The sequence below is a fragment of the Panthera pardus genome, unplaced genomic scaffold (assembly GCF_024362965.1).
Source record: "Panthera pardus isolate Hobbes unplaced genomic scaffold, ASM2436296v1 HiC_scaffold_11, whole genome shotgun sequence".
NCBI classification, from domain to species: Eukaryota; Metazoa; Chordata; class Mammalia; order Carnivora; family Felidae; genus Panthera; species Panthera pardus.
Window position 1 is genome coordinate 60531577 of NW_026526666.1, and position 24565 is coordinate 60556141.

The 24565-nt window shown below is 42.7% G+C and overlaps 1 protein-coding gene across 22 annotated transcripts in view; it reads left to right on the plus strand.

Moving 5' to 3' along the window:
- Nucleotides 1-24565, plus strand: part of DAB1 (DAB adaptor protein 1) — a 1127727-nt gene that overhangs the window by 971672 nt on the left and 131490 nt on the right. For all 22 annotated transcript variants that reach the window (XM_053894818.1, XM_053894792.1, XM_053894788.1 and 19 more), the window contains 2 exons: nucleotides 9775-9914; nucleotides 19181-19279. In XM_053894818.1, the coding sequence (XP_053750793.1) occupies nucleotides 9775-9914; nucleotides 19181-19279 (239 nt within the window). The remainder of the gene's footprint in view (nucleotides 1-9774; nucleotides 9915-19180; nucleotides 19280-24565) is intronic.

Here is a 24565-nt window from a genome sequence, read left to right on the forward strand (position 1 = left end):
TCTTAAATTGGACAACATAACAGACAACAGAGCTCTTTCAGCAGTGGATAGAATCATGTTAGATGGGGTGGGGTGGAGGGGGAACCTCTTTGAAATTTTCTTATCATCAAGATGGATGGCCTGGTGATTCAGATAGATATGCAGAAGGAGGGAGGATGTCTCAGTTTGGGTATTTTGTTAATAATTCATAAGTTGATCTTTGTGGTTGCCTTCAGGAAGGAACATCCTGTTCCTAACTGCACAACTTATTCCCAGGCAACCAAAAAAATTTCCCAAACAGCTGGGAGCATCACTCCTACTGCCATAGACTTTGCTAGGGTTAGCTTTGGGCCACCGGTGCTTAATGTGAAATATATTCTTTGGGGAGGAGGAAGGCAATAAATATTTACTGAATGACTGATGTGCCAGGGAGTGTGCAAAGAAGAAAATGTGTATTATTTCATATAACCCTTCTAACTGTCCTAGAGAGGAGTGCAGATAACTACAGTGTTTTAGAGATGGAGAAGCTAACAGTCAGAAAAGTTAAATAACTTTCCCAGTATTAGATATACACAAAGTTACAGAGCTACTAAAACACCACTGGACTCCCAAGAGTTAGACATCATGCCCCTCACGGGCAGTGTGGTGTTATGCCAGTGACTTCGCTTCCTGTGCCCCAGCCTCCTCCCATCCAGTGGGTTGCAGTGTTTGTCTCCAAGGTGTTACGATTATTCACTAAGACAGTTTATGAAAATTGGACAGGCTTGTCTTCAGGTATCATCCAGCTTTTTACTCCTCCTTCCAAATTCTGGCCCCCTCATTATAGACTGCATGTTGGTGTCTTACCCTCCCCCCTAGCCATCCACCCAAGGAAATTCATACATTGAAGCCCTAATGCCCCATGTGGTAGTATTGGAGGTGGGGCTTTGGGGAGGTAATTAGGTTTAGATTAAGTCACAAGGGTCACCCCTGTAATGGAATTAGTGCCCTTGTAAAAGGAAGAGAGATAGCACACTCACTCTGACCACCTTGATCTTGGACTTTCAGTCCCCAGAACTGTTGTTTAAGCCACCCCATCTGCGGTATTTTTGTTACAGAGCTGACTGAGACACTTCCTTAGATGTATAAGTATCTAAACATAGAAGTGAACACTCAGCTCAGTATAAGAAATTTGTTGGAGTTGACCTCTGCTAGACAGGGAAATACTGTAACTGTCAAAAGCTAAAGGAATTCACAACCAGGCTGACCACATTAGGGAAAAAAACCCCACTTATCTTGGCTCTTGTGTGAGTTTCTGTGGCTGTGCTCATTATAATCTGTGATGAGGGTGGGAGGGAGGTAAAGAGAAAATAATCTTGGCTGTGAAATATCTTTTATTTGACCATTAGCAGCCTTTAGTGAACAGCCTGGAGCAGGAGACAGAGACCGTTTATTACTCTAGTGGATTCTGTGGGCTGTCGGGCTCATTGTCCTAAAAAATGCTAATTGCCTGCTTCCTCTGGATCCTGACTTCTGACAAAGGTGCCTCGTAGTTGAAGCTTCTGCCAGGTCATTCCCAGTGTGGGACCTCCACGTTGGCAGTGCCTTCTGTTCCAAGACAGGGTCTCAGTGTTCTTCCTGATGGCATCCTTGAGGGCTGTTCAAACCGCAGAATTTACTCAGTGCCCTGGGGACTGCCTCGATTTAAATTCTGAGGAGAGGAATTTCCTGGGTTATAAGGGGATCAGGTTGTGATGAGGTTGAGAAACGCTCTTCCTTAATGGCTCAAAGCAAAGGCAACGGTTAAAATAACTATGGGTGTGACATTTACATTATCCCATTAGGGATTTTATTCCTTGGAGATTGTGCATCACACTCACAGAATAGCTTTGAAATAGGGTCTGTATGGAAGGGGTGCTTAGTGACCCCTTACACTTCCCCACAGTGATTCTGGCTCCAGGAGTCTACTTGCCTCTTTTGAATAAAGAAATAAATTCATTCATTTATTCAATTATTCAGGAGATCTGGGCACTGTGGGTCCACTCTGTGTCAGGTACCATGCTAGGTTCAGAAACCACAGATGAATCCGCCCCAGCCGCCGCTCTGGTGGAGTTAAGTGCAGAGAAGGAGGCATGAAGATAAAGTCAATGAGGTGCTATAGATGCCGTGACAGATGCTGTGAGGGAATATTGTACAGTTTGTGTCTATGTGTTAGGAAAATGCTGAGCTCTGGTACCTTGGTCAACAAGTCGAACACTGTGTTCCATCTCTGACTTTCTGGAGTTTACAGACTAAGGAGAAGGCTGGATTTAAACAGGTTATTACAAATGAGATCATTAGTTGCAAGAATGCAAGGGGATTATCAGGAGAATACTGCGGATGCCTCTCAGAGGGGATCTCGCAGATAGACCCCTGGGATCAGAGGACCCCTGGGCACATGGTGCTGTGCTGAGACCTCAGGTGTGGAAGAGGAGGGGCAGGGGGTGAAGAAAGACAGGGCTGGGAAATGCCTTCCAGGCCCAGAGAACAGCAGGTGCAAAACTACAGAGCATAGCATGAGGTTGCACAGAGCAAGTATGTTGGAGGATCTGGATAAAGGCCAGAATGTGAGAGAAATGGCAGAAAGGGGTCCAAAGTGAGGTTGATGGGTTCAAGAGGTGCCTTATAAGATACGTTAAAGATGTTCATTTTAGTCAGTGGGGTATGGGGGTTAGGAAAGGAGGAGTTCTTAAAAAAAAAAAAAAAGTGCCAGCCCTCAGAGCAGACGATGTATTTGATTGGAAGGTATACTTGCAACATTTATCAAGTAGACAAGGCAAGTCAGAGAAGATGAAATAGCATGGGCAAGGGGCATGGCGAAGCCTGGCCCGTAGGACTGGAGATTAAGCAGAAATGAGATGGGAGGAGAGGAGGCCACCTGTTGTGGGCAGGTTGAAGGCAATGACATTTCAAGGGTTGGTAGTGTGGTGATGAGGTGGCATTGGGGCTGGATCTCTTTGGAGGCAACATGGGGCAGGGATTAGAGGGTGACCCTGGAGGCATCTCTCCGGCGTCTCCCGGGTGCCTCCAGATGCTTAAGAGTAATGGATATGCACCCTGCCTACCCCCACTGTCCATGAAGTATATCACCCCCTAGGGTTACCAGTTGTCCATTGTAAAATTAGAAATGGACCATTCTTGGAAACCCAAATGGCTTATTATGATTGTAGGCTTGCCGTGACTCCCTGAGGACTTTTCAAATTGTTACTTCTCAGAGAAATATGCAAGGAAGAAAGCATTATGAGATGCAGACACCCCCGGGGTATGCAAGATAATCTGCTGGGGATGTGGGAAATTATGAGACATCTATTTATATTTGGTTCTAAACTAAAACATTTTAAGACTGATGAGCTCTAATAATATTAATATGTAGTTTATAAGTGGTACATGTTTATACTACATGTAGGTAAATTATACAGAAATACACCTCTTTTTTTAAATTTATTTATAGGCTCAAAAATATCTTACTAAGAGAGACATGTGGTTAAAAATAAAAATCGTAACCCTGGAAATCCTGGTTCTGTGAACTGAGGCAGACCTTTTCTTAAATCCTGGCTCTGGCTCTGATCTAGATGTATCAGTTTAGGCAGTATGACCATTCTGAATATCTGTTTCTAAGAAGGGATCCAGCAGACAGAGTTGATCCAGATACAGGAGACAGGTCTTCCTCAAAGACTACTGGGTCCTTCCCACTAGACTCAGAGTCTCGGTAGATGCTATTTGGGAATCTGCAATTTGGGATTTTGGGGAGTGGTGGTCGTTGTTGTTGTTTTACAGGTGATTCTCCATTAGATTAGAATTAAAAATGTCTGCGGTATGTCCATGAGTGCAGGGGTATTTATGTTTTGTTCACTGCTGTGTCTCTAGCACCTTAGAACACATAGTGGGGGTAGGGGGGTGGCGCCTGGATGGCTTAGTCGGATGAGCGTCTGACTTTGGCCCAGGTCATGATCTCACGGTTTGAGGGTTTGAGCCCCTCATTGGGCTCTCTGCTGTCACCACAGAGCCTGCTTTGGAACCTCTGTCCCCCTCTCTCTTTGCCCCTCCCCCACTCTCTCAAAATAAATAAAAAAGCTTTAAAAAAAAAGAACACATAGTAGGTACTCAATATATATTGACTGAGTGAATTAAAGAATGCATGGTCAATCCATCAATCCGTGAGAGCCTTATACTTCCCCCAATGTTGCCCCAGTGTTATTTACATCTAATCCTCAGAACAGACAGGGTCATGAAGCGCTCCTGTGGCCTAGAGAACAGAGTCCAAAGCTTCAGGCCTTCCAGGAATAGGCCCCCACAGCCTTGGCCTGCATCACACGAGGCCTGTGCTCTAACACAGTGCTTCCCGAGCACATTAATGGGCCCAGGCTCACCCAAAACCATTCTAACCAGAATCTGTAAAAAGTTTCCAAGGTGATTCTAAAACATAGCCGGGGCTGAGAAACATTCAGACTAGACTAACCCAGTGACTCACTTTCCCCCAAATATCATCATGCTTTTTGCTCTTCTGGAAGTTTCTCCCTCACTTATCTGCTTGATGAACCCTGCTTTCTTACCAAGCCTTCCTCGAATGACAGGAACCTCTGCCGCTGTTCCTAATTCCCTCCCCGCCACACAAGTGATCTCTCTTCCCCTCAGCTCCCTATGACATTCACAGTCATATTTTGTAAAGCCATATGTGTCCCTTTCTAAAACGTGGCATCCCCCAAATGGGAGAGGAGACTCTTTCTGCATACCTAGGTAGCACATTGCCTAGCACAAAGAATGCCCTGGGGCAGTGTCCTATACAAATGATGATGATACAATTAGGATGACCACACAATTTGTTGTCCAAACAGGGATAATTTTGAGAGTAATAGGACGATAGGAATAATAGCATCAGGACAAAAGGTGTACACAGGACTGCCCCAGACAAACTGGAAATATGATCACCTAGGTAACAGTGGTCAGTTTTGATTGAGCTCTGTCAGTCACTGTCCTACATTGCTGTCTATGTGTCGTTTCTGTGACCTACCCAATGACCCAGTATGGGAGCAATGGTTATTATGTACACTACACAGACAAAGACACTGTGGCAGACATGGAAGGGAACTTGCCCAACGCATCACAATTAGGGGAGTGGATGGGAGAGCGGGGACCAGAATGCAAGTCCTTTGAATACAGAGCTCTGGTTCTGGGCCATTAAACCCTATTGCCTGCCAGTGAAGATCTCCGGTCTTGGAATGGGACAGGATGAGATTCTATTCCCAGCTCAGCTTGCATTAATTTTAGTTACCTCTCTGGTCTTGGTTTCTTCATTTATAGAATGATGACTATGCGTATTTCCAGTAGCCCTAGATTAAGAGGGATAAGGCCTGAGAAGATCAGGCATGGTGTGTGTGTTTAGGATGTACTTAGTAAGACAGCTGCCAATTTACTGTAGGCTCCATAAGGCATCTACACAAATAGCTGTGACACAAAGTAAAAAGTCAAAGGGCTATAAGAGAGTATGGTGCAAGGTCAACCGAGGCCAAAGAGCCTAATGGTTAAAAGCGTGAGATTTTTCATAACACCCAGGTTCAAATTCAGGCTACTGGACTTGACCGTGTCAGATTTGAATAGACATTTCTCCAGATAAGATTTGCAAAAGGACACTGAGCACAAGAAAAGATGCTCGATGTCATTAGTCCTGAGGAGAATGCAAAAGAAAACTGTGATATCACTGAGCACCCACGAGGACAGCTAAAGCAAAAAAGACACAAATATTGGCAAGACTATCTGGTAGAGAAACGGAAACCCTTGTACTTTGCAGGTGGGATTGTAAACTGGTACAGCCACTTTGGGAAAACGCTTTGATAGTTTCTTAAAACTTTAAACATAGAGTTACCATATGACCCAGTATTATACCTAGGAGAGAAATGGTATAATACTACGAATTGAAAACTATGCCCACACAGTAACTGATACACCAGTGTCATAGCAGCGTTGTTCATAATAGCCTCCAAATGGAAACAGCCTAAATGTCCATCAGCTGATGTGGTATCTTGATGCAATGGAATATTATTCAGCCCCACCTCCCCCAAAAACGACATGAAGTACAGGCACATGCTGTAACATGGAAGAACCTTAAAAATGTGATGATAAGAGAAAGAAGCTAGTTACAAAGGACCACACATTGTATGCTACCATCTATATGAAATGCAGTTTGCTTCCAAAATAGGCAAGTCCATATAGGCTGAAAATAGTTGAGTGGTTGCCGAGGTTGCCTTCTTGTAGAGATTGAATTGAATGGTATGGGAATTATATCTCAATAAAGCTGTTATTTAAAAAATTCAGGCTCTGCTGTTGGTGTTGGTCATTGACATTATCTTCTGTAAAATAGGGCAGGTGACAGACTGTAAGTTAAAGAGCAGGTGTGAGGGTTAAATGAGAGTTTGCATGTAAAATCTTGCACAGCGACTGGTATGGTAAATGGTCAATAATTGATAGTGACGATGATGATGTCGCTTAAACATAGGTCCTTTCTTTTGTCCATCCTGACGTCTATGGTCAGTGGTGCTTTCAGCGAAATAGTCTGGGGATGCACGATGACTTGTGATGTGTGAAGACTGACCCTTTCCCTAGTACTCTCAAATCGTATGTGCCTCTGATGGAATAGCCTTATGGCTCTGATATCTGTTATTTATTTCTTAACTAATATAACTGAGACCTTGCTCAAGATGTACTCATGAAAAATTACCCTTTTAATGGTGGAGCATTTAATGAGAAACTGGATTATCTACTGCATAAGTGCCCTTCATACAAATTAGCTTGGCCCTGGGTCCTAATCTAAATTGGGCTCCCTACTTTCCTCTAAATGGCCTAATATTTTCTTATTAATCTCTGCCCTTGTTCACCTGATCTGGCTCTGTCTCCTTATGAAGCGCCCTCCTTGGTAGAGCTCTGTGCTTTGATAAATGTTTCTTAAGGCTGTCTTTCTATCTGACTCATGGACAATTTGCGGGACATGATGTAGAGGCCGGAAGCTATTTGTTCCATTTTTTTTTTTTAACGTTTATTTATTTTTGAGACAGAGAGAGACAGAGCATGAACGGGGGAGGGGCAGAGAGAGAGGGAGACACAGAATTGGAAGCAGGCTCCAGGCTCTGAGCCATCAGCTCAGAGCCCGACGCAGGGCTCGATCTCACGGACCGTGAGATCGTGACCTGAGCTGAATCGGACGCTTAACCGACTGAGCCACCCAGGCGCCCCTGTTCCATTTTCAAGCTGTCTCTCCAGTGGAATTTTAGTGATGCCAGTGTATTGGGTGTCAACAGATTTGGACCAGGTGAGTTTGTGTATAACCTAAAGATGGGGAAGTAAGGTAGAGTGAGAAGCAATTAATCATGGTGGTTAAGAGAACAGGCTTCAAAAACACAGAACACAAGCAAACCATGAGCCTGGGCTTTGGCATCAGACATATCTGGATTCAGGTCCCACTGAGTAAGTTTGGACAAGTTACTTGGCCTCTTAGATGTTTCATTTAGATTCTCATTTACTAAACCTGGGTAAAAGCACATACGTCTAGGGTTACTTCTAAGGTTAAACAAGTTGGTGTATACAACGTGCTTTGTACAGAACATGATAAATACTACCTGGAGTGGTTATTATAAGTAAAGCTTGGAGAAGTCCCTCATAGTAAAAGGGATTTGATTAGTGACTGAAATAATATCATGGGTTGAAAAGGCTGAGATGGTATTCGTGGTAGAGTAAGAAAACCTTCCCAAGAAACAGAGTAAGCCATAGGCCACTCCTACCCGACACCCCATGATAATGCAAGGAGAGGTAACTTGTCGTACATGGCCCTGTTGTTTGGGTAGGTGTCTGCACAGGGTTTATCATGGAAAATGTCCTCTTTGTTCTTAGCTTTAATCTCTGACAATCTGCCCTCACAGAACCCTGGGCCTTAATTTTTACGTCAATTACAGATCATGACTAATTACGCATATGTTATATCTGCTTTGTGGACTATAATTCAAAGGCTTTACTATACGAGGAGTCAGCAAGGGTACAGGGGGAAGAAGCACCAGCTGGAAATTAGGGGTCTGGTTCTGCAGACACTCCTTTGTGCCCTCCTTCCTTCAGCATTCTGTCTTCTCTTCTTCATTCACTGGGCTGGTAATAGTGGTGACAGCTGCCATTTTCTGAGCACTCACCACGTGAATCCATGCTTTGCACATACTGTCTCCTCTAAGTTACTATTCGCAATGAATCTGACGGTGGATATTTTATCCAACATCCGTCAGATGAGGAAACTGAAGCTCGGCGGACAGGTTAGTTGGCTTTCAAGTGAGAAAGCCATACTTTGAAATGAGGATGGCCAAATAAAGCCGTACCTTCTTACACAACCAGCGCAATGCACATTTACACATTTTTTATTTTCAGTCACCAAACTCTTGAGCTTATAGGGGCACAGACTTAGTCTCATACATTTGTTGCAGTGACTTATAGCGTCTGGCATGGAGGAGATGCTCAGTAAGGTATGATTGAATCGATGAATGAAATGCAAGTTGTGTTTCTTTCAGTAGAAAAGCATTATGCAATGGTTAATCATTGCTGTTGTTTTCTTCCCCCCTCTATTTTCAGCTGAAATAATTCTCAGCCCCACATTATGGAAAGGCCTTAGTTTGCACATCATATACATAGAGAGAAGTAGGCTGAGTTAGCTCTAATGTGCTCAGCTCAAAGTTTCTCACCAATGATGGAAGGCTTGATGGAGGAGGTATTGGAAGTTCAAGTTAATGATGTTCCAGGAGATGAATATCAGGAGACTAGGGTGCTCCAGGTTTTAAGAACCATATGTGCAATGCCCCATATTCTGATGAGTTATATGAAAGTTTGATGATATTAGAAATTTTAATTACGGTGTATTCATCTTTTTTTCTGACCATGTAAACTTGCACAAGCTCCTTGAATTTTATGACCTTCATCTTCATTGTCTACAAAATGGATATGGTTGAGTTTTTATGAAGAGTGGGCATAAAGTTTATAAAACATCTCCTGTGAAGCACTCAGTTAGCAGTAACTTTACTGTCCTTATTTTATATGGATGTATTTGAACTTCTGGTTGACACGTCTTAGCAAAATATTATGTTAGTAATTATTGAGAAGGGCTGTTGCGGGATATGGGCGCACCATACCAAGTAGCCAATTTCTACACACACATGAGTTAGCAGAAGAGATATTGTAAAACCATTTTTTTGATAATTGTCCCTGGGTCATTACTTGATACGAAGCAATTACTCTGGAGTCTCACTATAAAACAGCCCATGGAATGGGGTGTAAGAGGGTCTTGGACCCTGGCCAAAGTCATATTAAATGCTGGAAATGCCAAAGAGGCTCAGTGCTAATACTATTGTAACAAGAATGTCAGACATGAACTCAGTGGGTGGTGATTACTTGTTGAATACCTAGTGTGTATCAAACTCTGTACTGGGTGCTTTACACATGTTGTCTGATTTAATTATCTTAATGCCCCACTGGGGTTAGTTATTTGTAACTCTTTTTTTTTTTTTTTTTTTTTTTTTTTTCCTCTTGCCTGAGAAAACAGAGGCTCAGAGAGAAGTAATTTGCCTCCGGATTTAAAATGATAGAGCCAGACTTTGCATCCAGGAGAACTACCATTCTTTTCTACTTGGTCCAGTGATTTGACTTTCTCAGAACAGAAGTGAAACCAGAGACCGAATCTTGGCCCTGTGGATATTTAAAGACAGTGGGACCTGAATACTCACATGCCTGAATCATGCTTTTCTCTGTTCTCAGGTCAGGATCGCAGTGAAGCCACTTTGATAAAGAGGTTTAAAGGTGAAGGGGTCCGGTACAAGGCCAAACTGATCGGGATTGATGAGGTTTCTGCAGCTCGGGGAGACAAGTTATGTCAAGATTCCATGATGAAACTCAAGGTACCACAACAACAGTTTACTTCCAATATTACGGGTTTAATAGGACTGAGGGAAGGGGTGATTATGATCATTATGGTAAAACTTTTTACTTATTCGTTTATTAGTAAACTACTTGTTTCACTGATGAATCACTGCATGTATTCATTGGGAAGAGATTTTAATCATTATGGAGTGACTGCTGGCAATTCTTTGCTGTGCCCAGTTTTGTAATTTCTGAGCATATCACCTTTTATTCAATTTTATCTTCATTGTGCAATGCCTGCAAAAATAAAAGTTAAATTGTCAAATTTTATAGTCCCTCAGATTTTATGAATCTTAAACCCTTTGTTATTTTTGAATACATTTTAAATGTTTTACTGTATGATAAATAGGTAAAAGATGTTCTGTTAAGATAAAAGCTAATTTTACTCATTCTTATAATTTCTATTAATGTTGCCAAACATAAAAGAAACATATTTTTTAAAGTAATAAGGAAAAAAAAAAAAAAAAAAAAAGAGGTTAGAGTGGGAGAGAGCCAAAGCATTAGAGACTGTTAATAAACTGAGAACAAACTGAGGGTTGATGGGGGGTGGGAGGGAGGGCAGGGTGGGAGGGAGGACAGGGTGGGTGATGGGTATTGAGGAGGGCACCTTTTGGGATGAGCACTGGGTGTTGTATGGAAACCAATTTGACAGTAAATTTCATATATTAAAAAAATAAATAAATAAAACCTTTGGAAGAATTATTGTAAAAAAAAAAAAAAAAAAAAAGAAATTGTGGTTTATATACACGATGGAATACTACGTGGCAATGAGAAAGAATGAAATATGTCCCTTTGTAGCAACGTGGATGGAACTGGAGAGTGATGCTAAGTGAAATAAGCCATACAGAGAAAGACAGATACCATATGTTTTCATTCTTATGTGGATCCTGAGAAACTTAACAGAAACCCATGGGGGAGGGGAAGAAAGAAAAAAAAAAAAAAAGAGGTTAGAGTGGGAGAGAGCCAAAGCAAAAGAGACTCTTAAAAACTGAGAACAAACTGAGGGTTGATGGGGGGTGGGAGGGAGGGGAGGGTGGGTGATGGGTATTGAGGGGGGCACATTTTGGGATGAGCACTGGGTGTGTATGGAAACCAATTTGACAATAAATTTCATATATTGAAAAAAAAAAAAAAAGTAATATGTAATAAGATTTGGAGATTTCGAGATATCATAGAGAGGTTTCTGATTATAAATGCTTTAAAGAAGGCTTTTTTATTGTGAAATCTAAGAAAGAAATTGGGGAAAAATACACAAAATAAGAAAATTATGTGACTAAATGACCTTTAAAACATATGAAAAAGCATTTTTTGTTCCCATGTTCTGGTCTTCATACAGTCTATGTTTCATTCTTTTAAAAAGTGATTTACAATATTTGAAAAACAAATGATTTAGCAGGAAGTCTGCAAGATACTTGATGCATCTCGTACACGTAACTTAAGTATTTTCCTGATTGTAGAATTCACAAATGTTTATTGTAAAATATTTTGAAAATACAGACAAGTATAAAGAGAAAAATTGAAAACATCTATAATTCCACCACACAAAGAAAATCAGTGTGTAACTTACAATCTGTCTTTGTATTTTCATGTATATTATATGAATTATGAATATGTAATACAATTGGAATTACTATTTATATAGTCTTACATTTTTTTTCTCATCTAATATTATATTATAATTTTTTAAATATCTTCAAATAGTTCCTCAGGACATAACTTTATATATATATACACACATACATACACACACACACACACACACACACACACACACACACACACACATATATATATACTTTTTTTTTAAGTGTAAGAAATAAGGAAGAAAAGAAAAATAATATACAAGATTGGCCAAGTGCCTCAAAGTACAAACTAGGGCAGTATCTGTAAAACACCCTCTCCATTGCCTTTTCTTTCCTATTTGCTTAACAAATCAGAGCTATTATTTTTATTTATGTTATACAATTTTTCTCTGCAGTTTAAGATGTATAACAGATGCTAAGTGCCCCTATAGTGTGGCTGTAGGAATCATCCTTTTTAAAAATCTTATTTTCTAAAATATGTACCAGTTTCTTCTCTAGCTGTTACATAAGCAAGCTTTATTTTAATAGTTACATATCTATTATAAGGTATCCTAGAAAAAGATACTCAAATCATGATTTCACAGATGCTCACCTTGGGAAAGGTTAATGTTTCTGTTTTCTTTTTTCTTTCTTTTTTTCTTCATAATTAAGCAACATTATGAGATTGTTAGGGCAATCCAATAATGAGCTCTCTTCTTTTGCTTAGCTTAAATCTGGTCGATAAGTAGATGAAGAAGTCTGACAGGAGGGAGCACCTGGGTGACTCAGTGGGTTGAGCATCTGACTCTTGTTTGCTGCCCAGGTCATGATCTCCGGGTTCATGGGATGGAGCTCCACATCCGGGTCCAGGCTGTCAGTGTGGAGCCTGCTTGGGATTCTTTCTCAACCCCGCTCTCTACCACCACCCCACCTTTAAATAAATAAATAAATAAATAAATAAAAAAAAACAAACAGGCAGTCTGACAGGAGGAATTCTAAATTGCAGCCTTATGAGTGATAAATGCCTCGAATGGCAGATGTGGCGTGGATTCGTGGCTACAATGGACTTCCTTGAAAGAGATGAACTGTTCCACTTAGTTTGTGGAGCATTTGGATAACTGTAGTCCTTCCTGTTCCCACCAACCCCCATGCTGCACTAGAGCAGGCCTTGAGACTCATACGTGCAGTCACACTAGAGTGCCGCCCCTCTACCAGCAGGCAGATTACAGAGAGAGCGCAGAAATGACTGAGCCCGTAGTCCTCAGCTTCTCTCCAGACTCATGTCCGATAGAGCCCTGCCTTCCTTACCAGGGAGACCCTAGTCAGTGGTAGGGATGAAGGCCAGGATCTTCATTTCTGCTAAGTCCCCCCTTACTGACAAATGGAGATCTGCTTCTGACAAATGGTAATTAAAGGACAGGACGAAAATCTCCAGTGACCTGGTTCTTACCCAGAGCCACAAGTAAGTCTGCTGAGGAGCCGATGCTGCTTCTCCCAGCATCCTGGTAGATAGCCGTTCACCGGGCATCGGTCACAGAGAGCCTCACTGGGCCAGCTACCTTCATGGAAGCACTGAGGTCTAAGTGGCTTTGAGCAGGAGTCTGCCTGTGCTCCCTGAAGGTTCTCTGTGTGGATTAATGTGGGGCCAAGCTAGCTGGACCAGACCTGGAGATGGCTGCTGACCTGGTGCATGTGCGTGTGTTACCTGCATGGAAGTGCCCCATCGGTCACCCCTTATAACTGTGAGGTCCCCAAAGCCCTGAGAATTTGTCCTGCCATAACAGGCTCCTGTCAGATGCGCTGAACTTATTGAGGAGTTCTTGGTTCCTAGACAATTGTGTTTCATTGTTTGCAGGTTGCCACGAAGAATGCTGACGTTTCAGCTCCCAGTGGTTTTTCTTTAAGAAACAGAAACATAAATGATCGATTCTCCATTTGGCCAACTGCCCAGGAAAAAAGAGGCAGAGAAGTACAAAATGCCTGTTAGCCTTGCAAAAGGACCCACTTGTTCTCATTAGGCAATATGGGGGAGTCTTTTTTCCTTTGCTAGACTCTTTGAGGCTGGTGCCGTTTTCTTGCTTTAGGGAGTTTTCTCTTATAAAGATTTTAGGGGGAATTCAAATTTCGACTCTGAGTAGGCCATCACTGGTTCTCCAGCAAAACACCACCATCATCCTGTTTTAATTTAGAGTCAACAAAAGCATTTCCCCGTATATTCTCTCTTTTGATCTTGTGAGGTAGATATTAGTCTCTTTGTTTTACACATAAGAAATCTGAGGTTCATAGATATGAAGGGATTTGCCCCAGAACCTTCATTTAATCTGTGTTAAGGCCAGAATTCAACCTAGATCTCTGGATGCCCCGTATTTTATAAGACATCGTTTAGTGCTTAATTATACTCTGTTTTGTATCTGCAGTTAATTTACCTTGGTTCCCCAATGAGACTTTAAGCCCGTACCAGTAAGTAACTACCCACACATCATTGGTTTACAAAGTAGTCAACTTTCAGAGACGTCAGGCAAAATGGTGGTGGTTGAAACTCCGGAAGGGAATGCAGTCTCCCAGAAGCACTGTCTACAGGGCTAATTACAGAGCTCTAAACATGTCACTCGGGGTCCTAATAAGAAGCAGAGCCCACCCTGGCTAGGTCAGATGAGGACACTTAATGCAAGAGGTACTTACAAAGGGTAGGTAAGGTTAAGTAAGGTAACAAGGGATGGTGAAGCTCCCAGAAACCTGCCACCGCACAAAGCTGTTTCCATACTAGGAAGAAATATATCTGCTGAAACCCAGGGAGAGCAGGATGGAAGGGGAAATCCCCTCCCCCACCAAGCAAAAGTATAGTCACTGCCAGAGATGTAGCACAAGGAAGGAAAGGATTCGGGATGGAATACCCTGGCCTCTGTCTCCATCCAGACTCTGATCTCCTGCCCATCTTGCATTGGTGGAACCCAGCTGGAAGCCAGAGTTTCAGGAAGCCCAGAGGACCAGGGAATGTAGTCCATAGGAGCCAGGCTCTGGGCACAGAGCAGAACAGAGGAGGATACTTAAATTCTACCCACCACCCTCCTCCCCCTTCACTGGGAAAAATGAGACTTAAGGTGATTGTTTCCAAGGCTTGTATAACTGATAACCGGGAAGGCCGAGATTGGAGACCAGCTTTTTTAAGTCACGGAATTTTCTGAAATAGCTCCCAGGTTTTCAGCCATTCGTGCCCGAGGTCCGTTGCATTTTCCTCCCTGCTTTCCAGGATGCGTTGAGATCACAGCCATCCCGTTACGTGCAGGCGCCACGCTGGGTGAGGTTTCTCAGAGCCCCTTCCTGTGCTTCACCTTATCTTATCCCCACAGCAACCCTGGAGCTGGACAGGGCAGTTAATCCTGCCTGGCATGCCTGACGCTTTGTGTGTGAATTCCTTCATGGAGATGCTACCTGTGCGTGACTCCCTTAGGGATGCCAGTGTCGTCACGTCACACAGTGCCTTAGCACATGCTATTACTTCATAATAGCAAGAGTTGTGCCAGTAATAATTATTTACTGAGCCCTCCCTACATGCAGCACACCGTGCTAAGTGCTGTACGTGCAAAATTATTTTTCAATATCTTAACACCCTCATGAGTTAAGAAATGTGATTATTTTCACGTGAAGTTCCCCTTCACTATTGAGTCTGGGAGCTGGTGGCTGCACCTGGTTGCTTGCAGAACACTTTTGACCTATCTGTGCTTTGTTGTGTAGTCTTTTTTTGTGTGTCTGTGTTTTCCAAAAAAGCTCTTTAAAAAGATTATTAACAGAAGGAACCCCAACACTGGAATCTGACAGATCACTGTTTGAATTTTCTCTGTCTTACTAGTTCCTTGAGGTTAAAGGCAATCACTTGAGCCCCCCTGGCCTTATGTTTCCTTATACGTAAAATAAGAGAGGTAATTTTTACTTCCCAGGATTATGGTGTATGCTAAATGAGATGATGTGTAAGAGAACTTGCAGCACATATGGTAGGTACCCAAGAAAATGCTTGACTATATTTTCCAGATTTCCAACAGCAGCTTATTAAGTCCAGTGGCTAATGGGAGGCACAGTGCCCCAGACGGCACCTGCATCCACATCTTCTGACCCCCCAGTCCGAGCTGTCTCCCTGATCTCTGCGGGTTCTGCATACCATCAATGAATAATCTTGTCAGGAGATGAGACCCTGAGGCGTGCTCTCTGCTGGCAAACTTGCTTGGACTTAGTGCGGTTTTTCAGAGCTTGACTCAGGGTCCTGTCTCACAGGAAAAACATGCTTGATAAAATCGTAGCTTTATTTCCCCATAGACAGCACTGCATGGATAGTCCTTCCCTCCTTCATTTGTCATGTAAAGCTACCACCAGCAGCCCCAAGCATAAATGCTTCCGGAACATGTGTGTTTGCTCTTTCCATCCTTTTTTTTTTTTTTTTAAATCTACAGCTCTGTTCTACTAGGGAGTTCTTTGATGGCTGTGAGGAACCAGGAAGCAAAGGGCGGGGGGCATGATATAGTCACTACTGTGTGCCAGGAATTATTACTATTGGATGTCACAGTAGTTCTGAGAGCTAAGGACTATTAAATAGGACTATTTTGGAGATGGAAACATTGAAGCTATTCCTCTTGATCAAAGGTGCTATCCTCTCTCCACCGTGGGCTGTGATGTTCTCACCTAAGAGGAGTTAACCAAGAAGGAAGGGCTCTCCCCTCCCCTCTGATGGTGTCCTTCCAGTCCTTCCATTTACGATTTATTGTTTTTCTTTTGTGTGTGTCCGGACATCTGAGGTTGGAGGTTCAGCTGCAGAGGGGTGGCAGCGTAAGTTAGTTTATTCCAAAGCCAGGCAAGAACACAGCATTCAAAGTGAAGTTTCCCTAGGTTCCAAATTTGGCTCGCCCACTTCCCGAGTGAGGGTCACTTCTCCTTTTGAGTGCCTGCTTGATGCCGGGCTCCATTCTCCATACAAGGCACAAAGGATGAATAAAACAGAGTTCCATGCACAAATGAGCTTTTGTTCCATCAGGCAAAGGTACAAATGAAAAAATATGTCAATGGCGGTAAGGGCCAATGAGGAAGAGCAAAGCAAGGAGAAAGAGTTAGATGCAGTTTGGCAAAGGGGGCAGAGCTCAGAGACGGTGTCTCTGATACGGTGGCATTAGAAATAAGAATTACCACTGGGGCTACAAAAACATACTTTGGGGGTGCCTGGGTGGATCAGTCAGTTAAGTGTCTGGGTTCTGATATCAGCTCAGGTCATGATCTCATCACGGTTTGTGCATTCAGTCCCTGCATCGGGCTCTGTGCTGACAGCATGGAGCTTGCTTGGGATTCTCTCTCTCCTTCTCTCCCTGCCCCTCCTCTGCTCATTCTCTCTCCCTCTCTCTTTCTGTCTCAAAATAAATAAATGAACTTTTAAAAAATGTACTTTGGCTAATCCCCCATGTTCCTTAAAATCATCCCTCAGTGAATTCACAGGAAAGCAAGCTGCACAATGAGCACTCTAGAAACCTCTAACTAGGCAGGGCAGTTATAGAGACAGAGGACTTGGCTTTGGGGGTGAGTCCCTCCCTTTAACTATTTCAAGGGCAGGCATTGATGGAGGGATCTTGGGTCAATGTGCTGTAGCCCGGAGGGGCTGAAGGAGCAACGCTGGGGTGGGTTACAGCGAGAGATTGTGGCTTGCTAGAAAGAAGACACCACATAGAGGAACAAGTGCTCCCTGTACCAGGAGTCTAGTCTGGAGAGCTGAGTTGTAGTCCCAGCTCTCTGCCAGCCCCCTATACCACCCCAGCACTGCCCATCCCTGCCTCCCAGCCATCATTTTCCTCATCTGTCAGCTGGAAACATTAAGATTTTCTCCAGCTCTTACATTCTGTACGTCTGCAAGTGTGTGGTGCTCGAGAACAAGTAGGTGACTCAGGAGGGGGTGAATTTCCTACTAGTAGGTCCCCAAACAGGAACTGGACCACAGAGTGTGAGGGACAGTCATCCATTTACAAAAAGAAGTAAATTTTCATGACCTCCCTGCATTATTCCAAGCACCGTGCTACATACTTGTCACGAATTTTCACTTCTCTCAACCATGCAAGGGTAACGTTTACACTTGAGGAAGTAGAAGTGAGAATTAAGTACTTTGTCCAAGATTGCAGAAAGCCAGAAGCATAACCCAGATATTCAGATGGCACAGAATATTTCCAGTGCCCACACTGAGGATAACTGAGCAGTCTCAAGGGGACCCCTGGTCTCCGTGCCTCGTGGTCACCCTTGTTACTAACGCCACAGGTTCCCTCACTGAGGTTCCGGACGTGCTGTTCTGACTGCAGCACAAACGACTTTTACCTCCTGGAAACATGAAATCATTATTATTTAGACTTTTCTACTCCTAAAAGCCCAGAACTAGAACTGCTGATAGTTGGCCTTAAACTTACAGTCAGTGCAAGCTAATAGTGATGAAGGGGCTCGAAGCTTCAAAACACCTAATGCAGGGCTAGGAACTCCCCCACCCTGAGTGTAAATTCCTTGAAATGTACTTACCCTCTAAGCTGTACCCTAATATGAAGCCCCTGCTTACCTGTCACTGGCCACCACAGAAGCTAGTTTAAAAAGCAAGTGTCTTCACTCTTAACTTGCGTCTTACCCACTTTGGGAGAACTCTGGATAGCACATTCATCTCACAGTAATTTACGGCATGCCTTTTCCCTCCAGGGACTATCCTGGGCATCAGGGATAGAGCAGTGAGCAGAGTAACCTCCTGCCTTTTGTGGTATTTACCTTCTCGTTGACTCATATACATACAAAAGTTTGGAAAAGTGGGAAAACAGGTGTATTGATAAATGGAATGCATTTGGCAGTTCTTTCCTACCAAAAAGGGTAGAGGAAAAAGAAAATGTGTGTTGTTAAAATGGCAAACCATAAGCACATAACTATGATGATCATATTTTTCTAAACAAAAATGAGACGTGCAGTCTGGCAATGGATTTTATTTTCTTGTATTTTCTTTCTAATCTCTAAAATTGTTTCCTATGAAAACTTTTCCCAGAAGTAAAAAAAATAAAATCACATTTAAGAATATATTCTGTGACTCATCTTTATTTAAAAGATTAAAACCAGGGGCACCTGGGTGGCTCAGTCGGTTAAACGTCCGACTTCAGCTCAGGTCATGATCTCGAGGTTGGTGAATTCAAGCACCGCTTTGGGCTCTCTGCTGATAGCTCAGAGCCTGAAGCCTGCTATGGATTCTGTGTCTTCTGCTCTCTCTGCCCCTCCCCAGCTTGTGTTCTGTCTCTCTCAAAAATAAACAAACATTAAGAAAAATAAATTAAAAGATTAAAACCATATCCAATATGAAGCCCAGCAAAATATTATTAATGGCAGGATCATATTGTGTTTATCTTGGGGTTTTGAATTCTGAGCCAAATATCCAGGCATAAAGCAGGCATCCTATAAATCGTGGGTAGTGAAGTGAAGCAGTGTTCAGGTATGTGTTTATCCAATGTTAGATATCATGTTAGGGTAAGTATTACCATAAAACATCAAGAAAGGGCAAGCACATGGAAGGGGCGAAGGGAGAGGAGCGTGCATGATTGGTGGCATCAGTTGATGGTATCTGACATGCCTTTGGGACCAGAGGGAATCTTCAAATGAAAACACTCAAGTAAAAACCATGTCCTTCCTTTCACCAGGGCGTTGTTGCTGGCGCACGTTCCAAAGGAGAACACAAACAGAAAATCTTTTTAACCATCTCCTTTGGAGGTATCAAAATCTTTGATGAGAAGACAGGGGTAAGTAAAAGAATCACGTGGCGTTGCAAAATTGAATCCATTGACAGATGTGCCCTTAAAAGCCTCTACTCGGTGGGCAAGAATATCAAACAAGCATAAAAACACATAAAGCGACTGACAAACTTGATCACCTGTAATCGTCCATCAAAGGGAGGCTCTTCCCTGACTTGGCCTCAGTGTGACTGACTGCACAATGTTTCTTACGGTGTGATTGCGATAAAAGTGTCACACAGTCCTGGTAGTCTAATGGGAGATTGATGGGCTTTGAAGAGTGGTGGGTAATGTGACAGTTTACGTTAAATTTCTGTGTGTGTTGGCAACGTTAATGACATGCATCCTAGAGGGAGACCCGTGAGTGTCTTTTGACTTGGTCAAAGCATCCAGACTCTCCCAAGTATAACCTGTGCCACCCTGCAATTGCTGTAATCAAAAAGAATGAACGAGTTCTCAGTCTTAGACAAATCTGTCACTGCGTGACCAGGAAATGTAAGGGCTGATAGGTCTGTTGAACCTACCAAAGAGGCAGTGTGTGTTTCCGTCAGCCCCCAGCAGCAGTCAGCTCCCACATACACCCCCAGGGCTTCCCTGACGTTGGTGGTCCTTGTTCATTGGCGGTAAGAGAAAAACAAAAATGTTCTAGGATCTGTTTTGTCCAGAGGGCAAGAGTCTAAGTGATGTGGTTTTTTCCTTTTATTCATTTAGCACTTTATGGCTTATGAAACACCTTTACATAGATCACCTCCTTTGCATTTCACTTGTTCATTTTCAAGTTTTGTATAGACCAAACTCGACTAGCCACGTTACTTTGCCTGAGTCATTTTGCGTTATCCTTTCCTCCCCTTCGTCCTGACTCCTATTAGGATGCCATAGGGTGGGAGGAGGATAATTCAACAGTAAAAATGGGTTTTGAAGACAAGTTACTTCTGAATAATTCGCAGTAGGACAGATATTTGTACACCCATGTTCATAGCAGCATCATTCACAGCAGCCAAAAGGAAGAAGCCACCCCAGTGTCCATGAGCAGATGAACGGACATAGAATGTGGTGCATGCATCCAATGGAATGCTATCCTGCAGGAAGAAGCAAGCAGGTTCTCACACCTGCCAGTATATGAATGAAATTTGAAGACATAATACAAAGCGAATTAAGCCTTATTAATAGCAGGGTCATGTTGCGTTTATCTTGGGGTCTTGAATTCTAAGCCAAACATCGAGGCAGAAAGTAGGCATTTTCTCAAGGATACCACTTATATCGACATATCTAGAGAAATGAAATTCATAGAGACAGAAAGGAGATTGGTGGTTGTTAGGGCCTGCAAGGAGGGCAGTATGCGATGAAGAGTCAGGGTTTGGCAAGTACAGAGTTACAGTTTGGGAAGAAGAAAATGGTGCTTGTGACGGATGGCTGGGGTGGCCGCACAACAGTGCGAATGTACTTTATGCCACTGAACTGTACCCCGAGAAATACTTATCATGGCAAATCTTTAGTATAAAAAATCACTAGTGATACTAAGTCCCCTCTTTGGGTTGCCTACTGTATACTAAGCTCATATGAGTCACTTGAGATACATTATTCAGTTTGCCCTCACAGCAGTGTTATGGGAAAATAATAATAGCTACTTCACCAAGCACATAATATGTGCCAGGCATTGTTGTAAGCCCTTGGTAAGTAACAACTCATTTAATCTTCACGAAGTCCCCATTGTTCTCTGTTTTGTACTTGAAGATATAGAGGAGAGAAAAGTGTTGAGTAATTTATTGACAGTAAGTGTTGGTGGAGACAAGATTAGACCTCAGGTAGTCTGGCGCACAAGTCTTTTCACTTAGCCTCTATACCTGTTATCTCTCAGGACAAGTGACTTTCCCAAGTTACCCAGCCTATAGGAGGCAGAAGTGGGATTTAGCCTCCTGTTGGCCCCAGTCAATATCAGGGCAGCTGACCTCTGTATTAAAGAGAAAGGTGGGCTTACCTGGGGGATGCCTTGGGAGAAGGGAGTTTAGAATGAGGGCACAAACACAGGTAGTAAAGGAGCTTGAATGCAGCAAGATTAAGAACCTAATGAAAGCCTCTCCTGCCTTAATAAGAGTATGACTTCTGTAACCAGGGAAGCTTTTCCTTCTCCTGGGTAGGCCATAGTTTGGAGACCTGTGCTCAGGTTTGAACTTCACACTTGAAAAAGGACATAGGCAAATCAAGGAGTGCAGGCCAAGTGTGGAGTGAAGTAAGCCGGACAGAGGGCAGCTAAGACAATTGGAGGACTAGAAAATATGTTGAGCCAAGACTTCTCAACACAGGTGTAGCCTCATGGGATCCCGGGTGACACACAAGAGTCAGAGAGCTACAGGCTTGTAGAAACTTGTAAGATGTCATTGATCCCTTAGCATCTTTATTGGAGGAAGACAAGTCATGTGAGTCAAGCCTGACCATGAGATTTATATGTCCTAATAGTATGTCATCATCTCTAGTCTTTTCCCAATATCCCGTCTGCCTGCTACCATGACAGCTGGTATAACCAAAAGGGCAGGAGTGAGGCAGAGTATCAGATAATTCATCTCATCCAGGGGCCATATTTTAGGGCATTGCTGTTCCATCATATCACCCACCATCACGTAAGCTGTGCCCAGATCATTAAAATCCCAATCACCAAATTTTAACTAGTGAGGAGAGGTAGTTTATATTCTTGACCTAGATCTAAATCCTCAGTCAAGGGTGGCTAAACTGGCCCCAAAGAAAGAGATCACCAAACTCTGTAATGCTATTTTTGATTCTTCAGCTGGATCCCAATCCTTATATGAGTATGTTCAGTGAAATCATTATTTCAGCTCAAAGCCATTTGACTTTGTGGAAAAATGTCAGATCCCTATTGGAAAATCAGGGGGAAGGCAGAGCTAAATGTTTTCTGTCTGGCTTACTTCACTCCAGTCCTGTTTGATTCACATTAGGCTCCTATAGCCTCTGGCTTCTGCAAACTTGTTAATAAACCTCCACACAAGTCTAGGGAAAACGAGTAGAAAGGACTGAACATGTTAAAGCCTGAAGCACAGACAGTAGGGATCAGGACACCCCATATTAATAGTGCTCATCTCTCTAAAGAGCTGTGTAATAGAAGAAGGAGCTGACTTGTTTTGTGTGATCCAATAAATAGAACCAAGATCTATAGAAGTTTCAATGAAGCAATTTTGATTTCTGAGAAAGAAGAGTTTTCTACCAGTCAGTTAGATGGACCACCTTCTGTACTGGTGGTCCAGATGGTGAGTTCACCATCACTTAGGGGATATTCAAGCAACAACCATAAGATGGAGAAATTGTCAAGCAGAGGATGAACCATTGAACAGAGTCACATCTAAGTTGAATCCTGAGACTAGTTTCAAAATTCTGTTTCTTGGGGCGCTTGGGTGGCTCAGTCAGTTGAGCTTCTGACTCTTGATTTCATTCAGCTCAGGTCATGATCCCAGAGTCCTGAGATCAAGCCCTTGGGCCCGTAGCCCATGTTCAGTGTGGAGCCTGATTAAGATTCTCATTCTCATTCTCTCCCCCTCTCCCCTCCCCCCTCCCTCTGCTCCTCTCCCCGCTGGCACTTGCTCTTTCTCTTCTCTCAGAAAAAAAAGAAAAAAGGAAAAAAAAATTCTGTTTCTTCCTTAAAGTCATCCCTGTTGATGTAATTTATCTTCAGATAAATGGAGGTTTTTCAAAGTCCATTGGAGATATGAGCAGGAACAGTTTACTAAACCTCTGTTGCTGCCCAGCATGGGACCAACTGAATTGTGCAGGATAAGAGTTTAAGTGAAGTATTTTGTCCTACATATCAACGAAATGGAAAACTGGGTTTTTGTCATTTGGAATGACAAATTTTCGTTGTTTATCATATCTAAAGTATTCCTGCTCAAGCTGACGGCATTTTTTTTTTCAAACCAAAAAAAGAAACATTTGCAGAACGTGACAATAGCTAGAATTTTAAAATCCAAAAGCTGTCAAAAATGTTTTGATCCCAATTAAAGAGACCCTTTGCAGCAATTTACACGTTGTCTTGAATTCCAAAGGGTTCTTGATCCCAATCCGTGTATGAGTATGTTCTGTTTTATTATTAGCACGTTGCAGGGAATAAATCAATATTGAAAAGCTGTTCATATTTTCAGATCTCTAGGTATTGATAATGTGTCAGAGGATCCGTGAGAACGCAGGAAATGTCATATATAAACTCATTGTTATTGGTAACAGTAGAAACGGTAGCAAATCAGGAGTAGAAGTGGTTTCATGTCAGCATTACTAGGTTCTCAAATCAGACCAGTGAATACGAAGGCAGGAGCGATGTCACCTTCATTTCACAGATAAGGAAACAGATTTGGGGAGTGTCTCTGACTTGGCTGTAGACTCCGAGCAAACCTTCCCACCTCAGGTCTTTCGTCCCAGAGAAACTCATGGACTCTCTCTCCTGATTCCATAGAGATTCCATAGTTTTATTCCATAGAATTATTATAATTTTATGCCATAAAAAAATCATAAATATTGCAGGACCCCGACAATACATGTTTCTCAAAAGAGAGGGCGGTCATCTGCATCAGCTTTTCAAGGTGATGTAACATCATGTTGCCATAACCACGTGTGAATTTTGCTTGTTCATTTGATTTAGCCAACACTTATTCGGCGCTGTTACGTGTGCCATTTGAGGTACATGACGGTAATTCTGTGAAGTAGGTGCCCTTATTATCGCCATTTTCCAGTTGAGAAAACTGAGCTCCAAATTCAGCCACACAGTAAATAAGTAGCAGAGCTGATATTCAAACCCAGGTGGTCTGGTCCAGAATCCTTGATGCCGGTAAGATAGCACGAATGATAGCATACCTGCCTTTGTCTGGGCTGCTAGAACAAAAATACCATAAAGGAGGTGGCTTGTAAATAGCAAACATTTATTTTGCATGGTTCTGGAGGCTGGGAGCCCAATATGACGGCCCCAACAAATTCAGCGTCTGGGGAGAGCCCATTTCCTCAGAGATGGGGCCTTTTCGCTGCATGTCCTTACATGGTGGAAGAGGTCAGGATGCTTTCTAGAGCCTCTATTACCAGGACACTCATATCATTCTTGAAGACTCCACTCCCATGGCCTAATCACCTCCCAAAGGTCCTACGTCCTAACACCATCACATTGAGGGTTAGAATTTCAACACATGAGTTTGGGGGAGGGGACACGAACATTCAGACTGTAGCAATATCAAATTTTATAAATGACATTCTTTTATATACATTAGAGCCGATCCAGTATTCTCTCTGCTTTATTGTCACCATTAT